Source organism: Oncorhynchus nerka, linkage group LG5 (assembly GCF_034236695.1).
Source record: "Oncorhynchus nerka isolate Pitt River linkage group LG5, Oner_Uvic_2.0, whole genome shotgun sequence".
Classification (NCBI taxonomy): domain Eukaryota; kingdom Metazoa; phylum Chordata; class Actinopteri; order Salmoniformes; family Salmonidae; genus Oncorhynchus; species Oncorhynchus nerka.
In genome coordinates this window covers 20,357,387-20,384,282 of record NC_088400.1, presented here as the reverse complement: position 1 = coordinate 20,384,282, position 26,896 = coordinate 20,357,387, and the positions used below count along the sequence as shown (strand labels likewise).

At 44.8% G+C, this 26,896-nt stretch overlaps 1 protein-coding gene across 1 annotated transcript in view; it reads left to right on the top strand.

Moving 5' to 3' along the window:
* LOC115125812 (monocarboxylate transporter 8-like) overlaps positions 1-26,896 on the top strand; it is a 51,790-nt gene that overhangs the window by 1,388 nt on the left and 23,506 nt on the right. The window contains exon 2 of the mRNA XM_065018436.1: positions 26,557-26,701. Coding sequence (XP_064874508.1) covers positions 26,557-26,701 — 145 coding nt within the window. The remainder of the gene's footprint in view (positions 1-26,556; positions 26,702-26,896) is intronic.

Genomic DNA, 26,896 nt, shown 5'->3' with positions numbered 1-26,896 from the left:
CGTTCTCATGTTGTTGTCCTTATGTTCTCATATTGTTAATGTATTTTCCACGTGACAAAGTCGCAAGTGTGTGTCACTAAAAGAAGCCCTCTGGTTGCCTGTCAGTTTTACCAAAGCCCCCTGTTGTATTGTGTCCTCCATCTTCACCTCTAACCTGTTTAGGACTTAATAGGCTTTTTTCCCATAACACACACATACAGCTCTTTTGCCTCACTACACCAGGGCCGTATGTACTCACAAAGCATCTGAGTAGGCATGCTGATCAAGGATCAGTTCCCATCCTGTCCATGTGATCTAATGCATTATGATCTACAGTATGAGGAACAAATCTTAGTGTATACAGGCCCTGATGCATGCCAGGGATGTGCAGTTAGTTTGTTTTTCTATAAATGATTCACAATGGGTGAGGAGGGAGGGAGGGAGGAAGGACAGGCATTTTGGGATAGGTGAGGCTATAGTCTGTCCACGGCTTAGTTATCATTGAGCTGCAGCTCAGTTAGAGTTCATGTTTAACAGCTTAGTAGCCACCATGACACCTTGAGTTGTCTCAACCACTTAAATTGTTAGGATGAAACATGTTTGTGGTTATAAAGAAATCCAATTGTCTTCTCTCTAACACTCTCAATTCTCAGAATGGGTCTGATGTAGGCCTAGGTTCATTGTTAACTCCGTATACATTCTTGGAATGGAAGTGTACACATGCGCAGGTTTTCAACTGAAACTTTTAGGTCCTTATCCACTGGAGAGTCCTTTCCTCGTTCCCAAAACAACAACCCCTGTGTAATCTGATGACAATTGTCAAGACCTCTCCCTCTCATTTTTTCCTTCGTTAAAACTTTTTAATGTTTGGGTCCATCCAGGATCCTGATTTCTAATCTTGAAAAAGGTGTCCACTGTTATCATATCAAAAGGGATTAGATTGGTGAGCTGCAGTCAGATCCCTAAGCAAGACTAGCTCGCCCCGGCAAACTTCGGTGCAGAAGGGGCTTATAGACTGCCTGGCACAGAATCACATTTCTCAGCTGAGCCCACCCTAAGTGCAGTGCCTAGGCCAGTACCCACTCCGAATACCTCTTCAGAGTGAGACATAAAGTAGAATTTACATTGATGCGAACTCTGTGAAATCAATGCCCATTGCCAAGATGGCGCTGGAGAAGAAGGCTGATGTTTTACTTGTTCCTATCCAATTGTGTGTTTTTGTTGGGTTCTTTGCATTGTTTGTATCTTATTTTTTAAAACTTATTTTGTATATAATGTTGCTCTTATGACCGAAAATAACCTCTGGACATCAGAACTGCGATTACTCTCCACGATCTGGAAGAATCCATTTTTCCTTTAACGAGTCCGACAAGCCCGACGTGAATGACATACTGTTTTCCCAGGAACAGGCCCAGAGCCACATCATTTGGGTGAAGAGAAGGCTGAGAAAAAGAGGCAGGAGGGCGGGCTGCCTTCTGAGAATTCATAGGTGATCAAATCAAACAAACCCCCACTTCCATTCTGCTAGAAAATCTTTGGAAAATAAAATCGATGACCGAAGGGACATTCAAAACTGTAATATCTTATGCTTCACGGAGTCGTGGCTGAACGACGACATTATCAACATACAGTTGGTTATATACTGTATCGGCAGGATAGAACAGCGGCGTCTGGTAAGACAAGGGGCGGCGGACTATGTATTGTTGTAAATAACAGCTTGTGCACAATATCTAAGAAAGTCTCAAAGTTTCGCCTGAGGTAGAGTATCTCATGATAAGCTGTAGACCACACTATCTACCTAGAGTTTTCATCTGTATTTTTCATAGCTGTCTACATACAACCACAGACTGAGGCTGGCACTAAGACGCACTCAATGAGCTGTATTCTGCCATAAGCAAACAAGAAAACACTCACCCAGAGGCGGTGCTCCTAGTGGCCGTGGACTTTACTGACAATACAATAGGCTACTGTACTGACGTTATCAAATCAAATCAAATCACATTTTATTTGTCACATACACATGGTTAGCAGATGTTAATGCGAGTGTAGCGAAATGCTTGTGCTTCTAGTTCCGACAATGCAGTGATAACCAACAATTAATCTAACTAACAATTCCAAAACTACTGTCTTATACACAGTGTAAGGGGATAAGGAATATGTACATAAGGATATATGAATGAGTGATGGTACAGAGCAGCATACAGTAGATGGTATCGAGTACAGTATATACATATGAGATGAGTATGTAGACAAAGTAAACAAAGTGGCATAGTTAAAGTGGCTAGTGACATAAGGATGCAGTCGATGATCTAGAGTACAGTATATACGTATGCATATGAGATGAATAATGTAGGGTAAGTAACATTATATAAGGTAGCATTGTTTAAAGTGGCTAGTGATATATTTACATAATTTCCCATCAATTCCCATTATTAAAGTGACTGGAGTTGGGTCAGTGTCAATGACAGTGTGTTGGCAGCAGCCACTCAATGTTAGTGGTGGCTGTTTAACAGTCTGATAGCCTTGAGATAGAAGCTGTTTTTCAGTCTCTCGGTCCCAGCTTTGATGCACCTGTACTGACCTCGCCTTCTGGATGATAGCGGGGTGAACAGGCAGTGGTTCGGGTGGTTGATGTCCTTGATGATCTTTATGGCCTTCCTGTAACATCGGGTGGTGTAGGTGTCCTGGAGGGCAGGTAGTTTGCCCCCGGTGATGCGTTGTGCAGACCTCACTACCCTCTGGAGAGCCTTACGGTTGAGGGCGGAGCAGTTGCCGTACCAGGCGGTGATACAACCCGCCAGGATGCTCTCGATTGTGCATCTGTAGAAGTTTGTGAGTGCTTTTGGTGACAAGCCGAATTTCTTCAGCCTCCTGAGGTTGAAGAGGCGCTGCTGCGCCTTCTTCACGACGCTGTCAGTGTGAGTGGACCAATTCAGTTTGTCTGTGATGTGTATGCCGAAGGAACTTGAAACTTGCTACCCTCTCCACTACTGATCCATCGATGTGGATAGGGGTGTTCCCTCTGCTGTTTCCTGAAGTCCACAATCATCTCCTTAGTTTTGTTGACGTTGAGTGTGAGGTTATTTTCCTGACACCACACTCCGAGGGCCCTCACCTCCTCCCTGTAGGCCGTCTCGTCGTTGTTGGTAATCAAGCCTACCACTGTTGTGTCGTCCGCAAACTTGATGATTGAGTTGGAGGCGTGCGTGGCCACGCAGTCGTGGGTGAACAGGGAGTACAGGAGAGGGCTCAGAACGCACCCTTGTTGGGCCCCCGTGTTGAGGATCAGCGGGGAGGAGATGTTGTTGCCTACCCTCACCACCTGTGGGCGGCCCGTCAGGAAGTCCAGTACCCAGTTGCACAGGGCGGGGTCGAGACCCAGGGTCTCGAGCTTGATGACGAGCTTGGAGGGTACTATGGTGTTGAATGCCGAGCTGTAGTCGATGAACAGCATTCTCACATAGGTATTCCTCTTGTCCAGGTGGGTTAGGGCAGTGTGCAGTGTGGTTGAGATTGCATCGTCTGTGGACCTATTTGGGCGGTAAGCAAATTGGAGTGGGTCTAGGGTGTCAGGTAGGGTGGAGGTGATATGGTCCTTGACTAGTCTCTCAAAGCACTTCATGATGACGGAAGTGAGTGCTACGGGGCGGTAGTCGTTTAGCTCAGTTACCTTAGCTTTCTTGGGAACAGGAACAATGGTGGCCCTCTTGAAGCATGTGGGAACAGCAGACTGGTATAGGGATTGATTGAATATGTCCGTAAACACACCGGCCAGCTGGTCTGCGCATGCTCTGAGGGCGCGGCTGGGGATGCCGTCTGGGCCTGCAGCCTTGCGAGGGTTAACACGTTTAAATGTCTTACTCACCTCGGCTGCAGTGAAGGAGAGACCGCATGTTTTCGTTGCAGGCAGTGTCAGTGGCACTGTATTGTCCTCAAAGCGGGCAAAAAAGTTATTTAGTCTGCCTGGGAGCAAGACATCCTGGTCCGTTACTGGGCTGGGTTTCTTCTTGTAGTCCGTGATTGACTGTAGACCCTGCCACGTGCCTCTTGTGTCTGAGCCATTGAATTGAGATTCCACTTTGTCTCTGTACTGACGCTTAGCTTGTTTAATAGCCTTGCGGAGGGAATAGCTGCATTGTTTATATTCGGACATGTTACCAGACACCTTGCCCTGATTAAAAGCAGTGGTTCGCGCTTTCAGTTTCACGCGAATGCTGCCATCAATCCACGATTTCTGGTTTGGGAATGTTTTTATCGTTGCTATGGGAACGACATCTTCGACGCACGTTCTAATGAACTCGCACACCGAATCAGCGTATTCGTCAATATTTCCATCTGACGCAATACGAAACATGTCCCAGTCCACGTGATGGAAGCAGTCTTGGAGTGTGGAGTCAGCTTGGTCTGACCAGCGTTGGACAGACCTCAGCGTGGGAGCCTCTTGTTTTAGTTTCTGCCTGTAGGCAGGGATCAGCAAAATGGAGTCATGGTCAGCTTTTCCGAAAGGGGGGCGGGGCAGGGCCTTATATGCGTCGCGGAAGTTAGAGTAACAATGATCCAAGGTTTTACCACCCCTGGTTGCGCAATCGATATGCTGATAAAATTTAGGGAGTCTTGTTTTCAGATTAGCTTTGTTAAAATCCCCAGCTACAATGAATGCAGCCTCCGGATAAATGGTTTCCAGTTTGCAAAGAGTTAAATAAAGTTCGTTCAGAGCCATCGATGTTTCTGCTTGGGGGATATATACGGCTGTGATTATAATCGAAGAGAATTCTCTTGGAAGATAATGCGGTCTACATTTGATTGTGAGGAATTCTAAATCAGGTGAACAGAAGGATTTGAGTTCCTGTATGTTTCCTTCATCACACCATGTCTCGTTAGTCATGAGGCATACGCCCGCCACTCTTCTTACCAGAAAGATGTTTGTTTCTGTCGGCGCGATGCGTGGAGAAACCCGTTGGCTGCACCGCATCGGATAGCGTCTTCCCAGTAAGCCATGTTTCCGTGAAGCAGAGAACGTTGCAGTCTCTGATGTCCCTCTGGAATGCTACCCTTGCTCGGATTTCGTCAACCTTGTTGTCAAGAGACTGGACATTGGCAAGAAGAATGCTGGGGAGTGGTGCGCGATGTGCCCTTTTTCGGAGTCTGACCAGAACACCGCCTCGTTTCCCTCTTTTTCGGAGTCGTTTCCTTGGGTCGCTGCATGCGATCCATTCCGTTGTCCTGTTTGTAAGGCAGAACACCGGATCCGCGTCGCGGAAAACATATTCTTGGTCGTACTGATGGTGAGTTGACGCTGATCTTATATTCAGTAGTTCTTCTCGACTGTATGTAATGAAACCTAAGATGACCTGGGGTACTAATGTAAGAAATAACACGTAAAAAAACAAAAAACTGCATAGTTTCCTAGGAACGCGAAGCGAGGCGGCCATCTCAGTCGGCGCCGGAAGTAAGATAAAGATAAAGATACTGACATACCATAGGCTTTTGTACTGACATTCCCATACTGACGTTACCATAGGCTACTGTACTGATGTTACTGTAGGCTACTGTACTGACGTTACCATACTGACGTTACCATATTGACGTTACCATAGGCTACTGTACTGACGTTACCGTAGGCTACTGTACTGACATTACCATAGTCTACTGTTCTGACATTAACAGGCTACTGTACTGACGTTACCATAGGCTACTGTACTGACATTACCATACTGACGTTACCATAGGCAACTGTACTGACGTTACCATACTGACGTTACCATAGGCTACTGTACTGACATTACCATACTGACGTTGCCGTAGGCTACTTAACTGACGTTACCATAGCTATTGTACTGACGATCCCATACTGACATTACCAAAGGCTACTGTACTGACATTACCATAGGCTACTGTGCTTACATTACCATACTGATGTTTCATTAGGGTACTGTACTGACGGTACCATATGCTACTGTGCCTACATTACCATACTGACATTACCATAGGCTAATATACTGACGTTACCATTGTCTACTGTACTGACATTACCATAGGCTTCTATACTGACGTTACCATAGGCTACTGTACTTACATTACCATTCTGACGTTACCATAGGCTACTGTACTAACATTCCCATACTGACATTACCATAGGCTACTGTACTGACGTTACCATAGGCTACTGTACTAACGTTCCCATACTGACGTTACCATAGGCTACTGTACTGACGTTACCATAGGCTACTGTACTAACGTTCCCATACTGACGTTACCATAGGCTACTGTATTGTCGTTACCATACTGACTTTACTATAGGCTACTGATGTTAACATAGCTAATGTACTGACGTTCCCATACTGACATTAACATGGGCTACTGTACTGACATTACCATAGGCTACTGTACTGACGTTACCATAGGCTACTCTACTGACATTACCATACTGATGTTACCATACTGACATTACCATAGGCAACTGTACTGACGTTACCATACTGACATTACCATACTGACGTTACCATAGGCAACTGTACTGACATTACCATAGGCACCTGTACTGACGTTACCATACTGACATTACCATACTGACGTTACCATAGGCAACTGTACTGACATTACCATAGGCACCTGTACTGACGTTACCATACTGACATTACCATACTGACGTTACCATAGGCAACTGTACTGCCATTACCATAGGCACCTGTACTGTACCATACTGACATTATCATACTGACATTACCATACTGTACGTTACCATAGGCAACTGTACTGGCTATCACGACGTTACCATACTGACGTTACCATAGGCTACTGTATTGACGTTACCGTAGGCTACTCTATTGACATTACTGTGGGCTACTGTACTGACGTTACCATACTGACGTTACCGTAGGCTACTGTACTGACATTACCATGGGGTACTGTGCTAACGGTACAATAGTCTACCATACTGATGTTACCGTAGGCTACCATACTGACGTTACCATAGCTACTCTACTGACGTTCCCATGCTTCCGTTACCATAGCTACTGTACTGACGTTCCCGTGCTGACATTACTATAGGCTACTTTACTGTCGTTACATAGGCTACTGTACTGACCTTACCATAGGCTACTGTATTGACATTACCATACTGACGTTACCATAGACTACTGTACTGACGGTGCCGTAGGCTACTGTACTGACATTACCATACTGACATTACCATACTGACATTACCATGCTGACGGTGCCGTAGGCTACTGTACTGACGGTGCCGTAGGCTACTGTACTGAAATTACCATACTGACGTTACCGTAGGCTACTGTACTGACATTACCGTAGGCTACTGTACTGAAGTTACCATACTGACGTTACCGTAGGCTACTGTATTGACATTACCATAGGCTACTGTACTGACGGTACCATAGGATACTGTACTGAAATTACCATACTGACGTTACCGTAGGCTACTGTACTGACATTACCGTAGGCTACTGTACTGAAGTTACCATACTGACGTTACCATAGGCTACTGTACTGACGTTACCATAGGCAACTGTACTGACATTACCATAGGCAACTGTACTGACGTTACCATACTGACATTACCATACTGACGTTACCATAGGCAACTGTACTGACATTACCATAGGCACCTGTACTGACGTTACCATACTGACATTACCATACTGACGTTACCATAGGCAACTGTACTGCCATTACCATAGGCAACTGTACTGACGTTATCATACTGACATTACCATACTGACGTTACCATAGGCAACTGTACTGACGTTACCATACTGACGTTACCATAGGCTACTGTATTGACGTTACCGTAGGCTACTCTATTGACATTACCGTGGGCTACTGTATTGACGTTACCATAGGCTACTGTACTGACGTTACCATACTGACGTTACCGTAGGCTACTGTACTGACATTACCATGGGGTACTGTGCTAACGGTACAATAGTCTACCATACTGATGTTACCGTAGGCTACCATACTGACGTTACCATAGCTACTCTACTGACGTTCCCATGCTTCCGTTACCATAGCTACTGTACTGACGTTCCCGTGCTGACATTACTATAGGCTACTTTACTGTCGTTACATAGGCTACTGTACTGACCTTACCATAGGCTACTGTATTGACATTACCATACTGACGTTACCATAGACTACTGTACTGACGGTGCCGTAGGCTACTGTACTGACATTACCATACTGACATTACCATACTGACATTACCATGCTGACGGTGCCGTAGGCTACTGTACTGACGGTGCCGTAGGCTACTGTACTGAAATTACCATACTGACGTTACCGTAGGCTACTGTACTGACATTACCGTAGGCTACTGTACTGAAGTTACCATACTGACGTTACCGTAGGCTACTGTATTGACATTACCATAGGCTACTGTACTGACGGTACCATAGGATACTGTACTGAAATTACCATACTGACGTTACCGTAGGCTACTGTACTGACATTACCGTAGGCTACTGTACTGAAGTTACCATACTGACGTTACCATAGGCTACTGTACTGACGTTACCATAGACTACTGTACTGAAATTACCATACTGACGTTACCATAGGCTACTGTACTGAAGTTACCATACTGACGTTACCGTAGGCTACTGTACTGAAGTTACCATACTGACGTTACCATAGGCTACTGTACTGACGGTACCGTAGACCACTGTACTGAAATTACCATACTGACGTTACCATAGGCCACTGTACTGACGGTACCGTAGACTACTGTACTGAAATTACCATACTGACGTTACCGTAGGCTACTGTACTGACGGTACCGTAGGCCACTGTACTGACGTTACCATACTGATATTACCATACTGACGGTGCCGTAGGCTACTGTACTGACATTACCATACTGACGTTACCGTAGGCTACTGTACTGACATTACCGTAGGCTACTGTACTGAAGTTACCATACTGACGTTACCGTAGGCTACTGTACTGACGGTACCGTAGGCTACTGTACTGAAATTACCATACTGACATTACCATACTGACGGTGCCGTAGGCTACTGTACTGACATTACCATACTGACGTTACCGTAGGCTACTGTACTGACGTTACCGTAGGCTACTGTACTGACATTACCGTAGGCTACTGTACTGAAGTTACCATACTGATGTTACCGTAGGCTACTGTACTGACATTACCGTAGGCTACTGTACTGAAATTACCATACTGACGTTACCGTAGGCTACTGCTACTGTACTGACATTACCATACTGACGTTACCGTAGGCTACTGTACTGAAGTTACCATACTGACGTTACCGTAGGCTACTGTACTGAAGTTACCATACTGACGTTACCATAGGGTACTGTACTGACGGTACCGTAGACTACTGTACTGAAATTACCATACTGACGTTACCATAGGCAACTGTACTGACGTTACCATACTGACGTTACCATAGGCTACTGTATTGACGTTACCGTAGGCTACTCTATTGACATTACCGTAGGCTACTGTATTGACGTTACCATAGGCTACTGTACTGACGTTACCATACTGACGTTACCGTAGGCTACTGTACTGACATTACCATGGGGTACTGTGCTAACGGTACCATAGTCTACCATACTGATGTTACCGTAGGCTACCATACTGACGTTACCATAGCTACTCTACTGACGTTCCCATGCTGCCGTTACCATAGCTACTGTACTGACGTTCCCGTGCTGACATTACTATAGGCTACTTTACTGTCGTTACATAGGCTACTGTACTGACCTTACCATAGGCTACTGTATTGACATTACCATACTGACGTTACCATAGACTACTGTACTGACGGTGCCGTAGGCTACTGTACTGACGGTACCGTAGGCCACTGTACTGACGTTACCATACTGATATTTCCATACTGACGGTGCCGTAGGCTACTGTACTGACATTACCATACTGACGTTACCGTAGGCTACTGTACTGACATTACCGTAGGCTACTGTACTGAAATTACCATACTGACGTTACCGTAGGCTACTGTACTGACATTACCGTAGGCTACTGTACTGAAGTTACCATACTGACGTTACCGTAGGCTACTGTATTGACATTACCATATGCTACTGTACTGACGGTACCGTAGGCTACTGTACTGAAATGACCATACTGACGTTACCGTAGGCTACTGTACGGACTTACCGTAGGCTACTGTACTGAAATTACCATACTGACGTTACCGTAGGCTACTGTACTGACCTTACCATAGGCTACTGTATTGACATTACCATACTGACGTTACCATAGACTACTGTACTGACATTACCATACTGACGTTACCATAGACTACTGTACTGACGGTGCCGTAGGCTACTGTACTGACAGTACCTTAGGCTACTGTACTGACATTACCATACTGACATTACCATACTGACGGTGCCGTAGGCTACTGTACTGACGGTGCCGTAGGCTACTGTACTGAAATAACCATACTGACGTTACCGTAGGCTACTGTACTGACAGTACGTTAGGCTACTGTACTGACATTACCATACTGACATTACCATACTGACGGTGCCGTAGGCTACTGTACTGACATTACCATACTGACGTTGCCGTAGGCTACTGTACTGACGTTACCGTAGGCTACTGTACTGACGGTACCGTAGACTACTGTACTGAAATTACCATACTGACGTTACCATAGGCTACTGTACTGAAGTTACCATTCTGACGTTACCGTAGGCTACTGTACTGAAGTTACCATACTGACGTTACCATAGGCTACTGTACTGACGGTACCGTAGACTACTGTACTGAAATTACCATACTGACATTACCATACTGACGGTGCCGTAGGCTACTGTACTGACATTACCATACTGACGTTACCGTAGGCTACTGTACTGACATTACCGTAGGCTACTGTACTGAAGTTACCATACTGACGTTACCGTAGGCTACTGTATTGACGTTACCATAGGCTACTGTACTGACGTTACCATACTGATGTTACCATAGCTACTGTACTGACGTTCCCGTGCTGACATTACTATAGGCTACTTTACTGTCGTTACATAGGCTACGTAGGCTACTGTACTGACATTACCATGGGGTACTGTGCTGACGGTACCATAGTCTACCGTACTGATGTTACCGTAGGCTACCATACTGACGTTACCATAGCTACTCTACTGACGTTCCCATGCTGTCGTTACATAGGCTACTGTACTGACCTTACCATAGGCTACTGTATTGACATTACCATACTGACGTTACCATAGACTACTGTACTGACGGTGCCGTAGGCTACTGTACTGACAGTACCTTAGGCTACTGTACTGACATTACCATACTGACATTACCATACTGACATTACCATACTGACGGTGCCGTAGGCTACTGTACTGACGGTGCCGTAGGCTACTGTACTGAAATTACCATACTGACGTTACCGTAGGCTACTGTACTGACATTACCGTAGGCTACTGTACTGACATTACCATACTGACATTACCATACTGACGGTGCCGTAGGCTACTGTACTGAAATTACCATACTGACGTTACCGTAGGCTACTGTACTGACAGTACCTTAGGCTACTGTACTGACATTACCATACTGACATTACCATACTGACAGTGCCGTAGGCTACTGTACTGAAGTTACCATACTGACGTTACCGTAGGCTACTGTACTGACGTTACCGTAGGCTACTGTACTGAAGTTACCATACTGACGTTACCGTAGGCTACTGTACTGAAGTTACCATACTGACGTTACCATAGGCTACTGTACTGACGGTACCGTATGCCACTGTACTGACGTTACCATACTGACATTACCATACTGACGTTACCGTAGGCTACTGTACTGACGTTACCGTAGGCTACTGTACTGACGGTACCGTAGACTACTGTACTGAAATTACTGTACTGACGTTACCATAGGCTACTGTACTGAAGTTACCATTCTGACGTTACCGTAGGCTACTGTACTGAAGTTACCATACTGACGTTACCATTGGCTACTGTACTGACGGTACCGTAGACTACTGTACTGAAATTACCATACTGACATTACCATACTGACGGTGCCGTAGGCTACTGTACTGACATTACCATACTGACGTTACCGTAGGCTACTGTACTGACATTACCGTAGGCTACTGTACTGAAATTACCATACTGACGTTACCGTAGGCTACTGTACTGACATTACCGTAGGCTACTGTACTGAAGTTACCATACTGACGTTACCGTAGGCTACTGTATTGACGTTACCATAGGCTACTGTACTGACGTTACCATACTGACGTTACCATAGCTACTGTACTGACGTTCCCGTGCTGACATTACTATAGGCTACTTTACTGTCGTTACATAGGCTACGTAGGCTACTGTACTGACATTACCATGGGGTACTGTGCTGACGGTACCATAGTCTACCGTACTGATGTTACCGTAGGCTACCATACTGACGTTACCATAGCTACTCTACTGACGTTCCCATGCTGTCGTTACATAGGCTACTGTACTGACCTTACCATAGGCTACTGTATTGACATTACCATACTGACGTTACCATAGACTACTGTTCTGACGGTGCCGTAGGCTACTGTACTGACAGTACCTTAGGCTACTGTACTGACATTACCATACTGACATTACCATACTGACATTACCATACTGACGGTGCCGTAGGCTACTGTACTGACGGTGCCGTAGGCTACTGTACTGAAATTACCATACTGACGTTACCGTAGGCTACTGTACTGACATTACCGTAGGCTACTGTACTGACATTACCATACTGACATTACCATACTGACGGTGCCGTAGGCTACTGTACTGACGGTGCCGTAGGCTACTGTACTGAAATTACCATACTGACGTTACCGTAGGCTACTGTACTGACAGTACCTTAGGCTACTGTACTGACATTACCATACTGACAATACCATACTGACAGTGCCGTAGGCTACTGTACTGAAGTTACCATACTGACGTTACCGTAGGCTACTGTACTGACGTTACCGTAGGCTACTGTACTGAAATTACCATACTGACGTTACCGTAGGCTACTGTACTGACATTACCGTAGGCTACTGTACTGAAGTTACCATACTGACGTTACCGTAGGCTACTGTACTGAAGTTACCATACTGACGTTACCATAGGCTACTGTACTGACGGTACCGTAGGCCACTGTACTGACGTTACCATACTGACATTACCATACTGACGGTGCCGTAGGGTACTGTACTGACATTACCGTAGGCTACTGTACTGAAGTTACCATACTGACGTTACCGTAGGCTACTGTACTGACGGTACCGTAGGCTACTGTACTGAAATTACCATACTGACGTTACCGTAGGCTACTGTACTGACATTACCGTAGGCTACTGTACTGACATTACCATACTGACATTACCATACTGACGGTGCCGTAGGCTACTGTACTGACGTTCCCATACTGACATTAACATGGGCTACTGTACTGACATTACCGTAGGCTACTGTACTGAAGTTACCATAGGCTACTCTACTGACATTACCATACTGATGTTACCATACTGACATTACCATAGGCAACTGTACTGACGTTACCATACTGACATTACCATACTGACGTTACCATAGGCAACTGTACTGACATTACCATAGGCAACTGTACTGACGTTACCATACTGACATTACCATACTGACGTTACCATAGGCAACTGTACTGACATTACCATACTGACATTACCATACTGACGTTACCATAGGCAACTGTACTGCCATTACCATAGGCAACTGTACTGACGTTATCATACTGACATTACCATACTGACGTTACCATAGGCAACTGTACTGACGTTACCATACTGACGTTACCATAGGCTACTGTATTGACGTTACCGTAGGCTACTGTACTGACATTACCATGGGGTACTGTGCTAACGGTACCATAGTCTACCATACTGATGTTACCGTAGGCTACCATACTGACGTTACCATAGCTACTCTACTGACGTTCCCATGCTGCCGTTACCATAGCTACTGTACTGACGTTCCCGTGCTGACATTACTATAGGCTACTTTACTGTCGTTACATAGGCTACTGTACTGACCTTACCATAGGCTACTGTATTGACATTACCATACTGACGTTACCATAGACTACTGTACTGACGGTGCCGTAGGCTACTGTACTGACGGTACCTTAGGCTACTGTACTGACATTACCATACTGACATTACCATACTGACATCACCATGCTGACGGTGCCGTAGGCTACTGTACTGACGGTGCCGTAGGCTACTGTACTGAAATTACCATACTGACGTTACCGTAGGCTACTGTACTGACATTACCGTAGGCTACTGTACTGAAATTACCATACTGACGTTAACGTAGGCTACTGTACTGACATTACCGTAGGCTACTGTACTGAAGTTACCATACTGACGTTACCGTAGGCTACTGTATTGACATTACCATATGCTACTGTACTGACGGTACCGTAGGCTACTGTACTGAAATGACCATACTGACGTTACCATAGGATACTGTACGGACTTACCGTAGGCTACTGTACTGAAATTACCATACTGACGTTACCGTAGGCTACTGTATTGACTTTACCATAGGCTACTGTACTGACGTTACCATACTGATGTTACCATAGCTACTGTACTGACGTTCCCGTGCTGACATTACTATAGGCTACTTTACTGTCGTTACATAGGCTACTGTACTGACCTTACCATACTGACGTTACCATAGACTACTGTACTGACATTACCATACTGACGTTACCATAGACTACTGTACTGACGGTGCCGTAGGCTACTGTACTGACAGTACCTTAGGCTACTGTACTGACATTACCATACTGACATTACCATACTGACGACATTACCATACTGCCGTAGGCTACTGTACTGACGCTACTGTACTGCCGTAGGCTACTGTACTGAAATTACCATACTGACGTTACCGTAGGCTACTGTACTGACATTACCGTAGGCTACTGTACTGACATTACCATACTGACATTAGGCTACTGTACTGACGTACCGTAGGCTACTGTACTGAAATTACCATACTGACATTACCATACTGACGGTGCCGTAGGCTACTGTACTGAAATTACCATACTGACGTTACCGTAGGCTACTGTACTGACAGTACCTTAGGCTACTGTACTGACATTACCATACTGACATTACCATACTGACGGTGCCGTAGGCTACTGTACTGACATTACCATACTGACGTTACCGTAGGCTACTGTACTGACATTACCGTAGGCTACTGTACTGAAGTTACCATACTGACGTTACCGTAGGCTACTGTACTGACGGTACCGTAGGCTACTGTACTGAAATTACCATACTGACGTTACCGTAGGCTACTGTACTGACATTACCGTAAGCTACTGTACTGAAGTTACCATACTGACGTTACCGTAGGCTACTGTACTGAAGTTACCATACTGACGTTACCATAGGCTACTGTACTGACGGTACCGTAGACTACTGTACTGAAATTACCATACTGACGTTACCATAGGCTACTGTACTGAAGTTACCATACTGACGTTACCATAGGCTACTGTACTGTTACGGTACTGACGTTACCATAGGCTACTGACTACTATACTGAAATTACCATACTGACATTACCATACTGACGGTGCCGTAGGCTACTGTACTGACATTACCATACTGACGTTACCGTAGGCTACTGTACTGACATTACCGTAGGCTACTGTACTGAAGTTACCATACTGACGTTACCGTAGGCTACTGTACTGACGGTACCGTAGGCTACTGTACTGAAATTACCATACTGACGTTACCGTAGGCTACTGTACTGACATTACCGTAAGCTACTGTACTGAAGTTACCATACTGACGTTACCGTAGGCTACTGTACTGACGGTACCGTAGGCTACTGTACTGAAATTACCATACTGACGTTACCGTAGGTTACTGTACTGACATTACCGTAAGCTACTGTACTGAAGTTACCATACTGACGTTACCGTAGGCTACTGTACTGAAGTTACCATACTGACGTTACCATAGGCTACTGTACTGACGGTACCGTAGACTACTGTACTGAAATTACCATACTGACGTTACCATAGGCTACTGTACTGAAGTTACCATACTGACGTTACCGTAGGCTACTGTACTGAAGTTACCATACTGACGTTACCATAGGCTACTGTACTGACGGTACCGTAGACTACTGTACTGAAATTACCATACTGACATTACCATACTGACGGTGCCGTAGGCTACTGTACTGACATTACCATACTGACGTTACCGTAGGCTACTGTACTGACATTACCGTAGGCTACTGTACTGAAGTTACCATACTGACGTTACTGTAGGCTACTGTACTGACGGTACCGTAGGCTACTGTACTGAAATTACCATACTGACGTTACCGTAGGCTACTGTACTGACATTACCGTAAGCTACTGTACTGAAGTTACCATACTGACGCATACTGGCATTAACAGGCTACTGTACTGACGGGGCTACTGTACTGAAGTTACCATACTGACGTTACCATAGGCTACTGTACTGACTGATGTTACCATAGGTACTGTACTACTGTACTGAAATTACCATACTGACGTTACCATAGGCTACTGTACTGAAGTTACCATACTGACGTTACCGTAGGCTACTGTACTGAAGTTACCATACTGACGTTACCATAGGCTACTGTACTGACGGTACCGTAGACTACTGTACTGAAATTACCATACTGACATTACCATACTGGACGTTGCCGTAGGCTACTGTACTGACATTACCATACTGACGTTACCGTGAGGCTACTGTACTGACATTACCGTAGGCTACTGTACTGAAGTTACCATACTGACGTTACCGTAGGCTACTGTACTGACGGTACCGTAGGCTACTGTACTGAAATTACCATACTGACGTTACGTAGGCTACTGTACTAGGCTACTGTACTGACATTACCGTAAGCTACTGTACTGAAGTTACCATACTGACGTTACCGCTACTGTAGACTACTGTACTGATTACCCACTACTGTACTGAAATTACCATACTGACGTTACCGTAGGCTACTGTACTGAAATTACCATACTGACGTTACCGTACTGACATTAGGCTACTGTACTGAAGTTACCATACTGACGTTACCATAGGCTACTGTACTGAAGTTACCATACTGACGTTACCTACTGTACTGAAATTACCATACTGAAGTTACCATACTGACGTTACCATAGGCTACTGTACTGAAGTTACCATACTGACGTTACCATAGGCTACTGTACTGACGGTACCGTAGACTACTGTACTGAAATTACCATACTGACATTACCATACTGTACTGACGTGCCGTAGCTACTGTACTGACATTACCATACTGACGTTACCGTAGGCTACTGTACTGACATTACCTTAGGCTACTGTACTGAAGTTACCATACTGACGTTACTGTAGGCTACTGTACTGACGGTACCGTAGGCTACTGTACTGAAATTACCATACTGACGTTACCGTAGGCTACTGTACTGACATTACCGTAAGCTACTGTACTGAAGTTACCATACTGACGTTACCATAGGTTACTGTACTGACATTACCGTAAGCTACTGTACATACTGACATTACCGTAGGCTACTGTACTGAAGTTACCATACTGACGTTACCTATAGGCTACTGTACTGAAGTTACCATAGACTACGTACTGAAATTACCATACTGACATTACCATACTGACGTTGCGTTACCGTAGGCTACTGTACTGACATTACCATACTGACGTTACCGTAGGCTACTGTACTGACATTACCGTAGGCTACTGTACTGAAGTTACCATACTGACGTTACCGTAGGCTACTGTACTGACGGTACCGTAGGCTACTGTACTGACATTACCATACTGACGTTACCAGGCTACTGTACTGACATTACCGTAGGCTACTGTACTGACATTACCATACTGACGTTACCAGGCTACTGTACTGACGGTACCGTAGGCTACTGTACTGAAATTACCATACTGACGTTACCATAGGCTACTGTACTGACGTTACCCATACTGTACTGACCGTTACCATAGGCTACTGTACTGAAGTTACCATACTGACGTTACCATAGGCTACTGTACTGAAGTTACCATAGACTACTGTACTGAAATTACCATACTGACGAAGTTACCATAGGCTACTGTACTGAAATTACCATACTGACGGTTACCATAGGCTACTGTACTGACGTACCATTACCATACTGACGTGTACCATAGGCTACTGTACTGACATTACCATACTGTACTGGCATTACCATAGGCTACTGTACTGACATTACCATACTGTACGTTACCGTAGGCTACTGTACTGACTTTACCGTAGGCTACTGTACTGACGTTACCATACTGACGTTACCGTAGGCTACTGTACTGACATTACCGTAGGCCACTGTACTGACGTTACCATACTGGCGTTACCATAGGCTACTGTACTGACATTACCGTAGGCCACTGTACTGACGTTACCATACTGACGTTACCATAGGCTACTGTACTGAAGTTACCATACTGACGTTACCATAGGCTACTGTACTGAAGTTACCATACTGACGTTACCGTAGGCTACTGTACTGAAGTTACCATACTGACGTTACCATAGGCTACTGTACTGACGGTACCGTAGACTACTGTACTGAAATTACCATACTGGCCTGTACTGAAGTTACCCTAGGCTGCTGTACTGACGTTACCATAGGCTACTGTACTGAAGTTACCGTAGACTACTATACTGAAATTACCATACTGACATTACCATACTGACGGTGCCGTAGGCTACTGTACTGACATTACCATACTGACGTTACCGTAGGCTACTGTACTGACATTACCGTAGGCTACTGTACTGAAGTTACCATACTGACATTACCATACTACTGTACGATACCGTAGGCTACTGTACTGAAATTACCATACTGACGTTACCGTAGGCTACTGTACTGACATTACCGTAAGCTACTGTACTGAAGTTACCATACTGACGTTACCGTAGGCTACTGTACTGACGGTACCGTAGACTACTGTACTGAAATTACCATACTGACGTTACCATAGGCTACTGTACTGACATTACCGTTACTGTACTGAAGTTACCATACTGACGTTACCGTAGGCTACTGTACTGAAGTTACCATACTGATGTTACCATAGGCTACTGTACTGACGGTACCATAGACTACTGTACTGAAATTACCATACTGACGTTACCATAGGCTACTGTACTGAAGTTACCATACTGACGTTACCATAGGCTACTGTACTGAAATTACCATACTGACGTTACCATAGGCTACTGTACTGACGGTACCGTAGACTACTGTACTGAAATTACCATACTGACATTACCATACTGACGGTGCCGTAGGCTACTGTACTGACATTACCATACTGACGTTACCGTAGGCTACTGTACTGACATTATCGTAGGCTACTGTACTGAAGTTACCATACTGACGTTACCGTAGGCTACTGTACTGACGGTACCGTAGGCTACTGTACTGAAATTACCATACTGACGTTACCGTAGGCTACTGTACTGACATTACCGTAAGCTACTGTACTGAAGTTACCATACTGACGGTACCGTAGACTACTGTACTGAAATTACCATACTGACGTTACCATAGGCTACTGTACTGAAGTTACCATACTGACGTTACCGTAGGCTACTGTACTGAAGTTACCATACTGACGTTACCATAGGTTACTGTACTGACGGTACCGGAGACTACTGTACTGAAATTACCATACTGATATTACCATACTGACGGTGCCGTAGGCTACTGTACTGACATTACCATACTGACGTTACCGTAGGCTACTGTACTGACATTACCGTAGGCTACTGTACTGAAGTTACCATACTGACGTTACTGTAGGCTACTGTACTGACGGTACCGTAGGCTACTGTACTGAAATTACCATACTGACGTTACCGTAGGCTACTGTACTGACATTACCGTAAGCTATTGTACTGAAGTTACCATACTGACGTTACCATAGGCTACTGTACTGACGGTACCGTAGACTACTGTACTGAAATTACCATACTGACGTTACCATAGGCTACTGTACTGAAGTTACCATACTGACGTTACCGTAGGCTACTGTACAGAATTTACCATACTGACGTTACCATAGGCTACTGTACTGACGGTACCGTAGACTACTGTACTGAAATTACCATACTGACATTACCATACTGACGGTGCCGTAGGCTACTGTACTGACATTACCATACTGACGTTACCGTAGGCTACTGTACTGACATTACCGTAGGCTACTGTACTGAAGTTACCATACTGACGTTACCGTAGGCTACTGTACTGACGGTACCGTAGGCTACTGTACTGAAATTACCATACTGACGTTACTGTAGGCTACTGTACTGACATTACCGTAGGCTACTGTACTGACATTACCATACTGACATTACCATACTGACGGTGCCGTAGGCTACTGTACTGATGGTGCCGTAGGCTACTGTACTGAAATTACCATACTGACGTTACCGTAGGCTACTGTACTGACAGTACCTTAGGCTACTGTACCGACATTACCATACTGACATTACCATACTGACGGTGCCGTAGGCTATTGTACTGACATTACCATACTGACGTTACCGTAGGCTACTGTACTGACATTACCGTAGGCTACTGTACTGAAGCTACTGTACTGACGTTACCATAGGCTACTGTACTGACGGTACCGTAGACTACTGTACTGAAATTACCATACTGACGTTACCATAGGCTACTGTACTGACGGTACCGTAGGCCACTGTACTGACTTTACCATACTGACGTTACGATAGGCTACTGTACTGACGTTACCATAGGCTACTGTACTGAAGTTACCATAGGCTACGTTACCATATTGACTCTACCTTACTGACGTTACCATACTGACGTTACCATAGGCTACTGTACTGAAGTTACCATACTGACGGTACCGTAGGCCACTGTACTGACGTTACCATACTGACGTTACCATAGGCTACTGTACTGACATTACCGTAGGTCACTGTACTGGCGTTACCATAGGCTACTGTACTGACGTTACCATAGGCTACTGTACTGACGTTACCATAGGCTACTGTACTGACTTTACCGTAGGCCACTGTACTGACGTTACCATAGGCTACTGTACTGACATTACCGTAGGCCACTGTACTGACGTTACCATACTGACGTTACCATAGGCTACTGTACTGACATTACCGTAGGCCACTGTACTGACGTTACCATACTGACGTTACCATAGGCTACTGTACTGAAGTTACCATACTGACGTTACCATAGGCTACTGTACTGAAGTTACCATACTGACGTTACCATAGGCTACTGTACTGAAGTTACCATACTGACGTTACCCTAGGCTGCTGTACTGGCGTTGCCGTAGGCTGCTGTACTGAATTTACCCTTGGCTGCTGTACTGAAGTTACCCTAGGCTGCTGTACTGACGTTACCATAGGCTACTGTACTGAAGTTACCCTAGGCTGCTGTACTGAAGTTACCCTAGGCTGCTGTACTGAAGTTACCCTAGGCTGCTGTACTGAATTTACCCTAGGCTGCTGTACTGAAGTTACCCTAGGCTGCTGTACTGAAGTTACCCTAGGCTGCTGTACTGAAGTTACCCTAGGCTGCTGTACTGAAGTTACCCTAGGCTGCTGTACTGAAGTTACCCTAGGCTGCTGTACTGAAGTTACCCTAGGCTGCTGTACTGAAGTTACCCTAGGCTGCTGTACTGAAGTTACCCTAGGCTGCTGTACTGAATTTACCCCTAGGCTGCTGTACTGAAGTTACCCTAGGCTGCTGTACTGAATTTACCCCTAGGCTGCTGTACTGAATTTACCCTTGGCTGCTGTACTGAAGTTACCCTAGGCTGCTGTACTGAAGTTACCCTAGGCTGCTGTACTGAAGTTACCCTAGGCTGCTGTACTGAAGTTACCCTAGGCTGCTGTACTGAAGTTACCCTAGGCTGCTGTACTGACGGTACTGTAGGCTACTGTGCTGACGTTGTAATTCTGTGGACCTAATTCTGATGATGCAGGTCATAACAAGATTCCCAGCACTTCAAGCCTCTTCCTCAACCCTTTCTTGCTCTCTCCCCATTTGTTTGTCCATCATGTATGTAAACAACTATCTTGCCTGCTCTATCCGCAGTGATTGGTGAAGTAATTTAATGTGAAAAGTGTTGATTTCACATGTTAGGGAGATTACAGGGAGAATAGTGCGCTCACACAGTAAGTGTGGTCACTGTCTCTTTAAATAGCTAACAGTCTCCCCCTGGCATTTGAGGAACCACCATGCAGTCTGGGGCCTGAGAGGAGGGAAGGAGAGTACATACACCTTAGCCAACTACATTTAAACTCAGTTTTTCACAATTCCTGAAATTTAATCCTAGTAAAAATTCCCTGTTTTAGGTCAGTTAGGATCACCTCTTTATTTTAAGAATGTGAAATGTCAGAATAATAGTAGAGATAATGATTTATTTCAGCTTTTATTTCTTTCATCACATTCCCAGTGGGTCAGAAGAATACACTCAATTAGTATTTTGTAGCATTTAAATTGTTTAACTTGGGTAAAATGTTTCGGGTAGCCTTCCACAAGCTTCCCACAATAAGTTGGGTGAATTTTGGCCCATTCCTCCTGACAGAGCTGGTGTAACTGAGTCAGGTTTGTAGGCCTCCTTGCCCGCACACACTTTTTTAGTTCTGCACACACATTTTCTATGGGATTGAGGTCAGGGCTTTGTGGTGGCCACTCCAATACCTTGACTTTGTTGTCCTTAAGCTATTTTGCCACAACTTTGGAAGGATGCTTGGGGTCATTGTCCATTTGGAAGACCCATTTGCGACCAAGCTTTAACTTCCTGACTGATATCTTGAGATGTTGCTTCAATATATCCACATAATTTTCCATCCTCATGATGCCATCTATTTTGTGAAGTGTACCAGTCCCTCCTGCAGCAAAGCACCCCCACAACATGATGCTGCCCCCCCCTGTGCTTCACGGTTGGGATGGTGTTCTTCAGCTTGCAAGCCTCCCCCTTTTTCCTCCCAATATAACGATGGTCATTATAGCCAAACAGTTCCATTTTTGTTTCATTAGACCAGAGGACAATTATTCTTCTGAGTTCTTGGCTGATTTCTTAGATTTTCCCATGATGTCAAGCAACGAGGCACTGAGTTTGAAGGTAGGTCTTGAAATACATCCACAGGTACACCTCCAATTGACTCAAATGATGTCAATTAGCCCATCAGAAGCTTTTAAAGCCATGACATAATTTTCTGGAATATTCTAAGCTGTTTAAGGCACAGTCAACTTAGTGTATGTAAACCTCTGACCCACTGGAATTGTGATACAGTGAATTATAAGTGAAATAATCTGTCTGTAAACAATTGTTGGAAAAATTACTTGTGTCATGTACAAAGTAGATGTCCTAACTGACTTGCCAGAACTATAGTTTGTTAATTAACAAGAAACTTGTGGAGTGGTTGAAAAACGTAACCTAAGAGTATGTTAACTTCTGACTTCAACTCTACGTTCTCCATGTTTTCTACATTGTAACAAGTTAGCATCTGATCTATATTCTACTGTAACCTGGACCGCGGTCCAACATATTGCCTGTCTTATTGACAAATATAATTTTGCCATGTTTGCTTACTGCTTTGGCCGGGGAAGATGAAACGCTAAATGGCTGCCAAGGGCAGTTCTCACACCAAATGGCACCAAAATAATATATATATATAGGGATTAGGGTGCCTTTTGGGATGCAACCCCACTCTGTTGGACCCAGAACAGACTGGAGACATTAAAGCTACCTTTGGCCCTTAAGACCCAGGGATGGTTTTCCCCAGAGGGTCAAGCATGTCTCTGTGTGCAGTAGTCAGAACACGTTAACTCCATTGGGCACAGTAGTACAACATGTTGTTATTATCATAGTCATATATGCCTGAATCTCTATCCATGGCCGAGTAGTAGTAATAATAATAGATTTATTTTAGTGTATGTATTACAAATGGAATCTCAAAGTCGCATTAAAAAACATGGTTATTATTATACAGTACAGGTTATATAAGGAGGGTACAGCATACTAATATTATACTAGATCAGCTGTTATTCTGCAGGTTATATGAGGGAACAGCATGTTAATATTATACTAGATCAGCTGTTATTCTACAGGTTAAATGAGGAGGGTACAGCATGCTAATATTATACTAGATCAGCTGTTATTCTACAGGTTATATAAGGAGGGTACAGCATGCTAATATTATACTAGATCAGCTGTTATTCTACAGATTATATGAGGGTACAGCATGCTAATATTATACTAGATCAGCTGTTATTCTACAGATTATATGAGGGTACAGCATGCTAATATTATACTAGATCAGCTGTTATTCTTCAGGTTATATGAGGAGGGTACAGCATTTTAATATTATACTAGATCAGCTGTTATTCTACAGGTTATATGAGAGTACAGCATGTTAATATTATACTAGATCAGCTGTTATTCTACAGGTTATATGAGAGTACAGCATGTTAATATTATACTAGATCAGCTGTTATTCTACAGGTTATATGAGAGTACAGCATGTTAATATTATACTAGATTAGCTGTTATTCTACAGGTTATATGAGAGTACAGCATGTTAATATTATACTAGATCAGCTGTTATTCTACAGGTTATATGAGAGTACAGCATGTTAATATTATACTAGATCAGCTGTTATTCTACAGGTTATATGAGAGTACAGCATGTTAATATTATACTAGATCAGCTGTTATTCTACAGGTTATATGAGAGTACAGCATGTTGATATTCTACTAGATCAGCTGTTATTCTTCAGGTTACATGAGGAGGGTACTGTTACGGTTTTCTTCCATCGAAGGAGAGGCGGACCAAAACGCAGTGTGGTTATCTTTATACATCTTTATTAAAGATAAAAAATGAACAATATACTTCTACAAAAACAAGAAACGTGAAAAACCGAAACAGCCCTATCTGGTGCAACAAACACAGAGACAGGAACAATCACTCACGAAACACTCAAAGAATATGGCTGCCTAAATATGGTTCCCAATCAGAGACAACGATAAACACCTGCCTCTGATTGAGAACCACTCTAGGCAACCATAGACTTACCTAGACTACTTCACTAAACCACAATCCCATAACCTACAAAAAACCCTAGACAAAACACACCACATAAATACCCATGTCACACCCTGGCCTGACCAAAATAATAAAGAAAACACAAAATACTAAGGCCAGGGCGTGACAGTACCCCCCCCCACCACTAACCTTAACCAAGGGCCCCACTGGACTGAGGGGCAGCTCGGGACTGAGGGACAGCTCGGGACTGAGGGGCAGCTCGGGACTGAGGGGCAGCTCGGGACTGAGGGGCAGCTCGGGACTGAGGGGCAGCTCGGGACTGAGAGGAAGCTCGGGACTGAGAGGAAGCTCGGGACTGAGAGGAAGCTCGGGACTGAGAGGAAGCTCAGGCAGGTTGACGGCTCTGGCAGATCCTGGCTGACTGGCGGCTCTGGCAGATCCTGGCTGACTGACTACTCTGGCTGCTCCATGCTGATTGGCGACTCTGGCTGCTCCATGCTGACTGGCGACTCTGGCTGCTCCATGCTGACTGGCGACTCTGGCTGCTCCATGCTGACTGGCGACTCTGGCTGCTCCATGCTGACTGGCGACTCTGGCTGCTCCATGCTGACGGGAGACTCTGGCTGCTCATGACAGACGGGAGACTCTGGCTGCTCCATGCTGACTGGCGACTCTGGCTGTTCCATGCTGACTGGCGACTCTGGCTGCTCCATGCTGACTGGCGACTCTGGCTGCTCCATGCTGACTGGCGACTCTGGCTGCTCCATGCTGACGGGAGACTCTGGCTGCTCATGACAGATGGGAGACTCTGGCTGCTCCATGCTGACTGGCGACTCTGGCGGCTCATGACAGACGGGAGACTCTGGCGGCTCATGACAGACGGGAGACTCTGGCGGCTCATCACACCCTGGCCTGACCAAAAGCGAGGTTGACATGTTCTTCTGCAGTGCACACACATGTTGGCTTCTGGAGGTTGTCAACAGGTTGGTTGTGAAAGGTTGCACAGAGGTTGTACACTGGTTGTAAATATGTTGCAAGCAGTGCATAGACAGGTTGCAGACATGTACTGCAGACAGACTGTCCAGACACCACAGACCCGTTATCAGTTGACATACATGTACTGTAACAAGTACCATGTTGAAGGACACAGATTAAAGGATTCATCCAACCTTGTCCTTACTGTAGTTAATGACCCTCTTATCTGGGTAGCTCTCATGTTGCTTGGAAACGGCTTTGAGGTTACATTTTGACTGTATCAATATGGAAAATAATCCTGTTAATGTGTGGATTATAATAACCATTTTTGCTTTCCTCAACCCATCTCTCACTACCTTCAATATCCCTCCCTCTCTACCACTACCTCTTCCCGACCTGTCCCTCCCTCTCCTCCCTCTCCTCCCTGCCTCCAGCCTGGGTGGGGGCCCTGGCGATGGGCATGATCTTCTTCTGTTCCCCGGTGGTCTCCATGTTCACCGATCACTTCGGCTGCAGGAAGACAGCTGTGGGCGGGGCCACCGTGGCCTTCATCGGACTCCTCAGCACCGCCTTCGCAAAGTAACAGAAACTTCTGTTCTAGAGCCCTTCTAGAACCCTCCAAACATTCTAGAATCATTAGAACACTCCACACCGGTTATTACTATGACAACCCATCTACTCTAGAACTATTACAACCCATCTACTCTAGAGCCCTTTTAGAACCCTCCAAACATTCTAGAATCATTAGAACACTCCACACCGTTTATTACTATG